The sequence below is a fragment of the Apus apus genome, chromosome 26, assembly GCF_020740795.1.
Source record: "Apus apus isolate bApuApu2 chromosome 26, bApuApu2.pri.cur, whole genome shotgun sequence".
Taxonomy (NCBI): domain Eukaryota; kingdom Metazoa; phylum Chordata; class Aves; order Apodiformes; family Apodidae; genus Apus; species Apus apus.
In genome coordinates this window covers 2939216-2952001 of record NC_067307.1, presented here as the reverse complement: position 1 = coordinate 2952001, position 12786 = coordinate 2939216, and the positions used below count along the sequence as shown (strand labels likewise).

Here is a 12786-nt window from a genome sequence, read left to right as displayed (position 1 = left end):
ATGGGGTACAGGTAAAATATGAAGTGACAGATTTAACATGTTCAATCTGCAACACAACAGTGAAGAGAGGAGCCTGATCTCAACTGCATGTTAGGGCGGCAGAAGGCAGCAGACACTGTGAGTCTTCCTCCTCTCTCTAGGGGCTGGTCTAAGTAGGAATGGAGCAGCTTTTGCTAAAGGGATAGCTTTCCTCTGCAACTTGGTAAGGTACATGAATTCAAACCATGCTAAATGCCTCCAAGCTCAGATTCCAAGGTGAATGGGAGAACATGCTTATCTGGAACTGAATTATTTTTTCACAAAATGATAAAACATGCCAGAAGCAGAGTTTCCACAACACTTGTTATTTCTTCTGGCCAGCAGACGTACCAGTGATGAATGACTGATCCAGTCACGCAGGCTGCATCCTAAGCACAGGTGTGAAAAAGTGAATTTAGGTGACAGCTGCATTACAGAATGAGAACAAGTATTCATCTAACATGCAGACAGTCCCAATAAATAGGTTAGTTTTCTGCAGATCTTATACAATCTCTGGCTCCCTGAGGTTGCTCACACATAACGCAGTGTATTTTATGTAGGAAGCTACAGAGATTGGTAGGCCTTTTATGATGAGCTTGATGAATGGGCAGCAACACTAAGCACATGAAAAATGCTCAGGGCATCCCTACAGGAAGCCACCTAGAAACTCCTCTTGACTCAAATACTCAACAGGCATTATTTTATCTGCCTATGTCACTATAACACTACAGTTTAAACAACATTAGACAGTCAAAGTCTTCAAACACTATTATCTGTGGAGACTCCATAGGCAGCTACATGGGACTGGTGCAGCACACCTGGCTGGCCTTGTTTGCTCATCCAGGTATGGCTTAACAGGGAGGTTTGTTTGCTAGTCAGCATCTGCAGTGCAAACAAGGACAAACAGCTCTCCATCATATTTCAGAGTTGCCAATGTGCAAAAAAGAGCATCCAAAATATATCCAGTTGAATGGTAAATTGCTTAGCAATAATATTAAAAAAAAAATAAATTGATTGTAGTGAAACAAAAGGGAAAAAACCCAACAACTCAACATTAACCAAAGTTGTATGTATAAGTACTTGCTTGTGTTTCCCTGAAAAATGTCCAGTTAAAACCCACTGGAATGTCTCTAACATACTTAAAAGACTACCAGTTCTGTGCATACCTTGCCCTTTCTATTCCCCATTTACAAAGAGCAACTGTGAAATCCATGGCTTTTTATTTTGCATATTGAGCAATAGCACTAAAGTGGATTTTAGAAGCACTGATAATCACAAGCCTTTTTTGCCTTTGAAGCCTATTCTTCGTGTGAACCTCTACAGAGCAGCACTCCAGGCTCTGCACTCTGTGTATTACAACTGCTGTTGTAAGACCTGATCCATGATCTAGGCTGAGAGAAAAAAATAAATTTCTGGGCATTGAAGATGAAGTACTTTAGGAAAAAGGTAGCACTGAAGCAGACATTTCTCTTGAAGACAGGTGGTGAAGCACAGGGATGAGTACTAGATTTGATCAAAGATGAAACAGCATATAAAATAAACTAAAGCTTGATTGGTTTTGTGTTGTCCGTGTTTCTATGAAGCAATTGCAGGCTTAAACAAAAAGGCTTTAATTGAGCAGATGTTTTATAGAATATAGAGGCCCTACATATTATTAAGTAAGATTGTCATGTGCTGAACACCATCAGTCCAGACCAGTAAGTCTTGTATTATCCACAGTAACTGCACATTTCTCAATTTTTTCTGGATGTGAAAGCTGAAAAATTAAAATGATGTAGTTGCTCTTAAAAGCAGCTAAAACATCTGAACTGAACAGGGCACATTTGTATGCAGCAGAGAGAAACAGCAGAATTTTAAAACACAGAGCAAATAAAAATGGCAAAGAAATTACTAGAATAATTGAGCAATTATGAGTAAGCTGCCACATTGTTTCAGTAGAATCAACATTTAGAGGTTGTTGTGTGTCATTTGGTATGGTGAGAACTGACCAAGGCAGATTACAGGGAAGGTAATTTGATATTTCTAACATCTGTGAGAACTCTCCAGTAGAATTTATGTTCTAAGTGGGTTCAAACCTGCTCTGTCCACACACACACCTGGTAATTTTCATCATATATACAGTGTTGTGTCCAATAAAAAAATCTAAATTTCTTTGAATTCTTGGAGGAGTAAGAGCATTCTAGGAAGAAATACCACTTCTCCCTAGCTAAATGAATAATTGCTCCTCAGTCTGCTTATGGTGCTGTAGCCACTCCCCAAAGACAGACAATTAAGTCTACAAAAACTCAAGATCTCTTCCAGGATTCCCACAATGTGGCTTTACTCTGGAAATATTTCTTGCATATGTGCGTGTAACAACTTCCAAAGTGCTATATCTGTACTTCATAATTCTCTACTACTTCATGCCCAAACTGATTTTTTATACAATTTGACATGGAAAACACTCCTAAGTTAGATATTTGTGCAATTCTTAACATTTCCAGGAGACCATGTGGGATATCTATATAAACTGTCATTAAAGTGATGCTTTCTGGAATAGGAGATTTTTCCCCTGAGATGTCAGTATTTTAAAGGTGTAATTCCTAAGCAGCAATACCACAGGGTAAACATACCTGTGCAATTTTAAGATCTTTGTCAGCTGGCTGTCACCCAAAGGAGCAGATGGTTACTCATGCCCTACTGTAAGTGTAACCCTTCAGAATAACTTATTAAACATTTAAATACCTTTATGTCTTAGAAGTCTGACCTGCTAACCATCATAATACAGCATGGACTATTTCAGGGTGACAGAGACATCAGCAATTACCATTAAATGTGGATCTGGAACACGACCAATTTCTTTTCCAGAAACAAAACTCCTCGTTAACAGCGTGGACTAATGTGTCAGTAGCAGGCTGAAGACAAACATTCCCTCCTGCAGAGGAGGGGCCTGCCTTAGAGACCTTGCAGCAACCTACAGAGGAGCAGTCAGGGGTCCTGAAATGTTGAAACCTACTTTTCATTTCTAACAGCAAGAGTTAAGAATTTGCATAAACCCTTCACAAAGCCAAAGGAATTTATTTTGCTGTTCCAAACGCAATGTCATCTAATTTTGTCATGTCTAAGTTAACTATTACATTTCTTAGAGTTTTCCATAACTTTATGATTTAAAAAATGTGAATGTTGGCTGCAGTGGTTGCTTAGAAGGAAATCCAGTCTGTAGGAAGAGCTTACATGTAGACAACTATTCATTGAGACAGATTGTGCATACCTGAGACCAGTCTTGAAAGCGAACAGTCTGAGATATAAAATGGAAGGCATTCCTTGTGCTTGTAGCTCATGTTAAAAGTAAAGCAAATACTGACATTCCAGATGAGACCCAAGATCTATAACTAACTGTATAAAATGCATGCTGTTTGCATTTAGTAATCATACTCTGTTTTCTGTAACTAGACACAAGATTCATTGAAGACTATAATTCACCAAGCCTTTTTTGCCATAGTGTTTCACTACAATACCATTATCCTGCCATATTACATTTTACAGTATGTGTTCAAGCCCCATAAATACACAAGCCTGTGTAAAACAGGCAGCAATGACTTTACTTTTGGAATACTTGCAGCTTTTGAATTTTATGGGGGTTTCACATTTTGTTGATGTGTTTGCAATGCAGTATGTGCTGCCCAGAAGAGAAATGATTTTGCATTTCCATTAAAAGCCATAGTGGTAAATAAACCATCAGAACTCATGCAGATATTCACTGGAACATCTACAGCAGTCCATAAAAATGTCAAAATCTGTGTTAAACATTTGAAAAAGTAGCACTGTATAAAACATGTTTAAAACTAAAATATATGCATATATTAAATGATAAAGTTATTTTAGAGTATTCCACAAGCCTCAGCAGAACACTCAACACAAGTTTACCCTCATCAGTAATAGTTCAGCACAACAGCTGCCCTTTATTACCAAAAAATAAAACTACAACCAAAATCAGACAGTATAGAAAGAGCTGAAAGCTACAAATGGTCAAATATGAGCTATTCAGAGATACAGTCTCAGAGTAGTTCTTTATAATAGAAAGGAATTAAAATACATTTTAAGGTCAATTTCTGCTCAGATTTGCACCTTGTGCATCACAATGGACCTCAATCCTGTTGCTATCAGGCGTTTCTGATTGGGAGCTGGCTGCCCTGAGCTGTTACCACATTCAGCACAAAACTGCAGCGTGAGAACTGCAGCCCTGTTCTAGTGAAGACGAGCAGAGTCTAGCAAGCCAAAGATTTGGTTTGTTCTTATTTATGTGAAAAGCCTGAGGTTTATAAACACTTATTGCTAATGTCATGGTTTATATGGCACTTCAGTACAAAGGGCCTGACATTTCTAAGGATCACTATAAATCTAGAGTAACTAGCAATGATGATAGAATGTGTTAAATACACCACAGGCCAACTGCTTGCAGTTTTAGGAAATGCTCCATTTTACAGGATTGCGTTTCACACCTTCTTCAAATTCAAGATATATTAAGTTCACATTAAACCCAGGTCTCAAGAAGGTGATAGAATCTCCTTCTGCTGATTAATGTCAGCACAAAATATGGAAGCTCATTATCCTAGGAAAGAAACATTTTACAACCTGATTTTCAAGGCTACTGAATTAAAGTGAAATAAGCTATGAGAAATTTAAAGGCCTTTTGTTACTGCTGGGAGATTGAGCAGTAATACGCCTACAGCGTACCACAACGCCTGTCCACAACAGTGAAAGGATCTTAAAAACAGTTGTCTGAAAAGATTACTAGCTATAGAAGCAAACATTTTGTGGCTCCTGTAGCAAAAATAATTAATATTTTACTCCCTGAAGCACTAATAAGATAGAAAAAACAGAACAGATAATCCTAAACTTAAGTAAATGGATTACGGACTATTTTTCAGGCTACAAGACTGGTTTGACAACAGTCACAGAGTGCAAGACTAACTATCAAGCACCAGGCAGTGAGAAGGAATGGCCATCAGTGAACTAGAGAGGATGGTAGAATTTATTCTGTTTGCTGACTCTGTCTCAAACCACCAGGATCCATCAGTCACATTGATTCCAGATGCTATACCTAAGCTGGCACAGAGCTGCACACAGTGACAGAATCAAGATGTCTACATTCTTCATTGTTTCACTTTGAGAGTAAATGATTGTGTCACTGAGAGGCAATGACTCCAGTGCTCAGTATGTTCTTAAAACTAATAGAGAGCAAAATATCCTTTGGCAAGAGCACAGGAAAACACTAAGGTATGATTAGGGTTCCCAACCTGCCAGCATTATGGATATGAAATCTTACCAAAGATGCTTTATATAGCCAAGGTAATAGGCATGAACAGCACTAGATCATGTTAATGGCAGGACTGCAATGCACACACAACAGCAGTACATTGTGTATTTCTCAAGGATGAGGACTTAATACCTAGTTAGAAACTCGCAGCTTGCATCTCACGTGCTTTGCAGTTTGGCTAGTGATTCAAAGTTGAGATTTGTAAAAAGGGGCTGGGGGACCTGGCCTGGCTGGTTTAGGGACCCAAAGGTGTTTAACTCCTTTAAACATATTTGTGAACCTTCGTGCGAAGCTTTAGGGAACCTTAGATACTGTGGTAACATCAAAGCCTCCTATCATCAGACTAGACCCGGCAGCAGAAAAAACCCACTGTAGTTTCCTAGCCCTGCAATCCAAACCATGGAAATGCTGCTTTACACTCAGGGGGCCCCAGCGAAAGCCAGCTTTGTGCTGAGGCTGACCAAAAGGAAAAGCACCTCAAAGAGTATGTGCTTTAGGGAAGAATTATTTAAACACAGGAGGAGGAAGGAGGAGAAAGCATTAAACAGAATGAACCAAAGACCGAAAATGCTAATACTCAGCACATACACGTAGAGCAGCAAGCTTGTCTAATGCAGCAAAAAGGGGGATTTATTTCTGATGTCTTCTCCCCTGCCCACCCCCAAAACCAAGAATTTCAAGAAACTGAAGAATATACAGACCAGAGAAAAACTACTTAAAGAGAGAAAAAAAGTTAAGATCAGCTGAGAAGATAATGTATACATGAATGTATTGCTGCTCCCATGATCCCAAGGTGGACTGCACCATTGCCCCTTGAGAAACCTTTTCAGGATTGGGATGAAGAGAAAATGCCTGAAACTTGAGAAGCAGGGGCAGGGAAGTAAGCAGAGAGACTGCTGAGCTCCACTAGGCACTATGGAACACATTCTCTCATTTAAAAAGGGCGAAGCTATGCCTCATTTCCCCCAGCCAGTCTTCATTTCACACTTCCAAGGCTTGAGTGTAGCCATTTATAAGCCACACACAGGAGTTAAGAGTCTTGGCTAAAGCTAAAGGCAAAGCATATTTTATGCAAGGCTGTAGATTAAGGAGATGATCTAAAAGTCAGCTAAAACCAGTGTCATACTTCTGTAGTGTGAGACAAAAGAGTGCACCACGAATAACTGCTGTGACGTCCCGGGAATAATGCAAAGTAATAAACTTACACAACAATAATAAACAAGTGCAAAACACACAGAGAAAACACAGCACTGGGAAAAAAAAACCCAAGTGTGAGAAGCAATTCACCTCAATAACAATGAACTGCTAAAAGCAGCTGAGGATAGTCATACATGGGGCTGCTGCCCACCAGGACAAAAGCATGCAGATATGCCTGATACACGATATACTCTGGAGTCGCATTGCTAGGCTGCCTGAGTTCCCAGAGCCTGGCACACAGCTGTGAGCTACCCCAAGGTGCCATCAGGACTGCACAGGCAGGTCGTGCCTCAGCCAAGCCAAGCCGCTTTGCACCAGCCCCGTATTTCTTGGAGCTGCAGTAAAGGTTTCTTTCTAGTTAGAGAAGTTCATGTGTGAAGGGAGGCTACTAGTAAGGTAGACTAGCAGATAATGAAACTCAAAGAAATACACCATGCATTATGTGACTGTCAAGGACACTGATTGTAAAAATGTCTTTTTAATAGAGTGAAGCCCTTCTTCCCCCAAACAACCAGCTGTAGATAATGTAAGGTTAGTCTTCTAAAGAGATGCAGATAAGTATCAGTAGCAAGGCTACTCTGGCAAACTCAATATTCAACTCCACATTTTCTGAGAGAACTCAGCCCTCCCTTTCCTCTCATTCTCCTCACGCCAGTGAAAATCAGAAGTACTTCCCCTGCTCTCTGTGAAGTGTAACAGCCTCAGCAATACTAACATGAGGTCCAGAGATCCAAGCCCAAGGTACTCACCTGGCAGTCTAACAAAACTGACCAGCAGACAAGGACTCATCAGAGTGCAGCTGATTCCTGTACTGTACAACTGCCTTGTTGCATTTGCTCCAAGGTAAACGAGGCCTCTATTGCACACAATTAATAAACATATCTATGGGGAGAATCTGTTGTGGGAATTGAAAGCCATAACTGTCTCTTTCCTAAGCCTACTCTGCATCAATAGTGAAAGAAATGGCTCTGGTCTCATCAAGCCTGTGCCAGCAGAGACTGTTATATTTAAATCAACATTTGCAAACACAGGGGATTATCCAATACTCTACTTAAATGCTGCGTTTTCTTTTTTATTTTGATGTTTAACTCATAAAAACCTGAATTTATTTGGGCTGGGTGCTGATGCCTGTAGGCACAGCTGCTCACCAGCTCTGTTTCGCTTGCCATGTGAATGCATGAGAAGAGGGTTTAATAGTTTTTTCCAGCCTGAATGCCTCAAACCTTCAGCAACTTCCAAAGCAGAGATGTGCAAAATATTCTTATGTTTTCTTCTTTATAGAGGCAGACTCTGGAGATGGGAAACCTGCCACTAAAGGCTGCAGAGACCGAAACACAGGGCAGGCGAAAGAGTGACTGAAGAGAGCTGACCTGGACCTGCACATGACTCGAGATGCTGCACCTTCTAGAAGCAGAGCCATGGTGCTCCAAGAGATGGTAGCTGCTATCACCACATTTAGAGGTAGGTGCCTATCCCAGCTCACACAGAATTCAAAAGGGTTTCCTCATTTGCTAAGGCTGTCTAAACTATTAGAAAGGGTACAACACTAGAGAATACATCAGTTCCACTGTTTTCTTGACTGCTGTTGCCACATGAAGTAAAATCAGGCACATTCCATGCTATTTCATGCACAAGAGATGGACTTTGGCTCCATAAAGAGTGAAATCAAATTCTTGGAAAAAGAATGCAGATTTAGAGAGATGCTCCTTTATGTCTTTTACTTAAGACCTAGTTGACACAACCAACTGAAACTTGCTGCTAAATGAATCAAAGCAGTACAGTGCATTTCGAAGCAGTATTAAAATCAGTGCTTGACTCAGCAGGATTTGGTGCTCCTGATTCACTCCTGTGTAACACTGAAGTCAAGTTAGAACACTGCTGTTCTTTATTTGCAGTCCTCCTTGATGGTTTGCTTTCACTCATGTCATTCTGCTTTAAGACTGTACTAAAACTGAACTGCATGAGCACACAGCATTGACTATCTCATGTGAGCTTCCATTATTTGTAAATTAATTTCTATAAGCCAAGTTTTAAGCCATATACAGTTTAGATACATTTAAACTATGGATCCAAACCCTTAATCATTTTGTATGTGGAAACTAACACAATAAGCAAACTTAATCTGGGTATTTTCATTGCATGATGAGATATGGAAGCCTGACTCATACCAGAACAGATGGTAGGAACAGAGAATTCCCCCAACAAAACTAAACTTGATCTAGAGGAATTCTCTCTAGATAACCTCTCTGTGAGATTTGGTCCTGATCACTGCATGATCTCTGTCATCCCTGCTGTCCCACCCCAAAAGGAAACAAACAAACAAAAGGATTAGTAGAAGCACCATGGGCAAAGATTCTGACTGTGCTGACAGGTCAGGAACTCTCAGATGTGGACCCCTAGTGCTGCAAAAAAGTACAGACAGGGGTTGCCACTGGTGGCAAATAATGGCATAAATAAGCCTGGGCAATGCTGATAAATCAAGTAACAAGTATCTCTGCCTACCAAGAACTGCTGACATCCACTCGCTCAGTTTGAAACACAGAAACATTAGCAGGGGCTAAAACCACTTAGGTGAAAATATATCAGGAGTGACTAGAAATGTGGAAAGAAATAGAGGAAAATAAAGGCTCTGCCTCCTGGCAATTCCAAAGAACCTATGATGGCAGCCATCACAAAAAATACCCCTGCTTTCCACTTGTTATAGAACTAATGACAGGATTTTTCAGATTAAACTATGGTGTAGATCAAGAACATTTATTTTTAATGCTTCTATCCTTGAATCTAAGAAGTCTCCAGCACCTCTAAGCTGTAGAAAAACAATTCCAGAGATTAAGATTTATATTCTTGATAATGGGGCAGGCTCACATAAATAATTGAACTGAACTTAAATTTCATTCCAGTTGTAAAGTGTCTGCCTTGCATGGAGCTGCATTACATGATTAGAGGTACATGATCAGTCACTCGTAGCCATTGTCAGAAATAAATCACTAGATAACTTGTGACTATGGCAAGCACAGGAAATGTGTGCTCTTTGGGAAAATGTTCCTGAACTTCTGTGCTTGATGGAATAATCACAATCTTCCAAGAGGTTCAGACAGATGTTGGCATGGTAACATAAAAAGGTGCTCAAGTCTCCTGTGTGTTCTGTTTTCAGTTTGCATTTCCAGCTCCATTCAGAGTAAGGAGTAAGAAAACAAACAAAAATCAGCAATGCCACAATTAGCATCTATTTTGCATCTAATAAAACAGAAGATGAACTTCTTTGTCCATAACTATTTCAAGCCTTATGTTGAATCTAGGGCTTCATCCAAACTCTAATGAAACAAATTCTTGGATCAGAACTGTAGATTTGCTGCCAACACTGGGTTTTGAAACCTTCTACACTTCTCAGTACCCACATAACAATTCTTGAGCAAGACTTAATGGCAACCTCAGTTATTTCTCATCCACATGTTTATCAGGGCAGGTCATCTTTAACTTGAAAAGACCAAGAGTGTTTATAACCCCAAGCTTACTTTCACAGACCAGAGCCATTAATTATTTGAATCTGGTACCCAGGTTCTAAAGACACTGAATTATTTCCAGTAGACTGTTCACCTTGATGAGCAGAGAATTAGCCTTGCATCCTGAGCCTTTATGTGAAATTTTATTGTCCAAAGCAAATATGACCTGTTCATATTTACAGGCTTTATTAACAGCAATAACAATTTTACAGTCAACATCAGTGAATCAGGGTTTACTGAGAACTCTACCATTTTTATCTGTAGAAAGCAATTAAAATGTCATTTTTACACTGGATATAATTCCTAAGTTCATAAAAGACAGATATCGTGTATAACTGTTGAGTGTAAAGCAGTGTAGTTCAAATAATTCTAAAATGTAAGCATACAACTTGAAAACTGTCACATAACTGGAATTTTTTTCAAGCAAACGTTCCTGAATTCTGATGAAAAGGCCATACTTTAAAAAAATTTACATAAGAATAATAATTATAATAATAATTACAATAATAATGACAACAACAATAATGATAAAACATATTGAAAGAAGTCTGTGCGAGAAGAACACTGTAACCAACACTAGACCTTGAAAACCACATAGCAGTTTGCTTTTTGCTTCTGTCCCCATTGCTCAGTAGCCCAGGAGGAAACAGCCACCAGCAGTGACACTGCTCAAAGCCTCACCTCAGCTGCAGGGACTCCCTCAGGTGGCCGACAGTGGAGAACGATCATCCCCTCGATAGGAACCTCCTTCCCTTGTGGGTCTTGCTCAAAGTTTTTCCGTAAATCTGCAGAGTTTAATGCAATAATTCATTATTCCTCCAAAAGCCATTCCTCCCCAAACAACACCTTGTAGAAGTGAGCACCAGTGCTGCTTTGCCAGGCTCTTCGGTGTGAGCATAAAGCAATGAAGGGCTGAGAGCTATTAATTCTTCCCCAGATGAGAGGCAGAGATCCTGACATCTCTACTTGTGTTTCTATTTCCCCACCTTTAAGAAACGATCTGTGTGACCACACAATCAATTTTAGAACCCATAAGCTCTGTGGTCCCAGTTGCCTGTCCAAAATGGGAGAATTCACAGCAAGAACAACAGGAGGCATCATTATGGTTCTGTTGGAACCAACTGAAGGAATCCAAGACTGGCCGAGTAATTTTCCTAGTACATTCTACTTCAGAGGAGTGCCAGGGTATTTTACAAAGTGTTCTAAGCTACATGGTTTTTTAGATTGCCTACATACCATGAGCTGCAGGGAAAGAAAGGAAAGGATTGAGAGCAATTCCACACATTCCAAACTGGCTGATTAGAAGACTCTTTCATTTCAGACACCATGGCCCAGCTAATAATTCAGGGTAAGAAACAGGGCATATTGTCTGAGAGACACAGTGATGTGGCTGCAACACTTGTATGTACAAGTGTCTGGGCACCTGAGAACAGCCACAAAGGAAACCTGTACCCACTGACCTGGACCTAACCCAGGGCTGCCTTTGAGTACCTAGCTTTGCTTGCTGGGGAATGAAAGCAAAATGGAGAGAACGCCACTTACAACGTGCTTTGAAAGCTAGGATGTTTCATAGAATCCTTTAGACATATGCATCGTCTTCAGTGTCTCAAATTCCACAGTGTGGATTTACTGATGTAATTCTCTCCATTGCTTACACTTCATGAAATACACTCCCTGATCAGCAGACGCTCTGAATCAGTTACACTTTAATGTATTTCATAAAATTCATTAAGACTTACTTTTGCATGCCAGTCAGGATGCACACAGCGCATATATTCTCCTTTCTATGATTTCTTTGAAGTTGATTTTTTTCACACAGATAACCAATCTCTTTTCCAATACCCTATTTAAAAACTCATTCATTAACAGTTAGGCTTCAGTTGTGACTACAAATGCCTTTATCAGGATGAAAAATGGAATAAGATCCATTTCTAATTTTCTCTGCATTCCACACTATCATAAAGAGCTTCTTACCTGCTTTTCACAGAAATGTAAGTGCTGAAATGCTTTGGACTTGAAGCACAATTCACACTCTCTAGACTTTAAGTGCAAACGACACCACCACACTATGCATCACACAGGCAGGTGCTGTGGAAAAGCTATGGGTGCTGTGTGTTGTCACAAACTGGACCTACACAGTCTCATCTCTAATCCCCTACAGCCTATTCCCTAAGCCAGAAATCCATGCCCATAATTAAGCAGCTAGGTTGTTCACCAGCAAGAGGGTGATACAGGTGCACAAAAGGATGAGCCCCGGAAACTCAGGCTGGGTGGTTCATAGGCAGCTGTTGGCTGCTCTTCATTTTTTCTGTCTGGACTAAGAAGTCCTGTCATCTCTGCCCTCCCGAATTGCTGTTCTTTTGTTAAAAAATCCCCACGGCTTCAAGTCAAAGTAGCACAGCAAATGGGCAGCACAGGAGCCCAGTTGTGAGGCAGTGCTGAGCCACACTCGGGGCAGTACACAGAGCAGCAGTGAAGTGCGTTCCCTGCTGGGCTCATATGGTGTCTGCAGTTACAGATGGCAGCTGGGGATGTGGTCTTCTGCAGAACTGGAACCACAGTGATGGCTTTAAAAGTCCCAATGCACGGTTCCACCTGCATCTGCTCATTCTGATTTTTACTCACATTGCCATATTGTGGGGTTGGGAAATCACAGTGCAGAGAAAAGTCAATAAAAATTCAATTCAGAATAATAGTACTTCGCAGCTTAGCACTACAGGGGTATTATTAGCTCATTCAGTGTTATGACAGTTAATGCAGCAAAATAAA

At 40.3% G+C, this 12786-nt stretch overlaps 1 protein-coding gene across 1 annotated transcript in view; it reads right to left on the bottom strand.

Annotated features, from left to right (window-relative positions):
- UNC5D (unc-5 netrin receptor D) overlaps positions 1-12786 on the bottom strand; it is a 68037-nt gene that overhangs the window by 46260 nt on the left and 8991 nt on the right. Inside the window, exon 3 of the mRNA XM_051640750.1 lies at positions 10699-10802. Coding sequence (XP_051496710.1) covers positions 10699-10802 — 104 coding nt within the window. The remainder of the gene's footprint in view (positions 1-10698; positions 10803-12786) is intronic.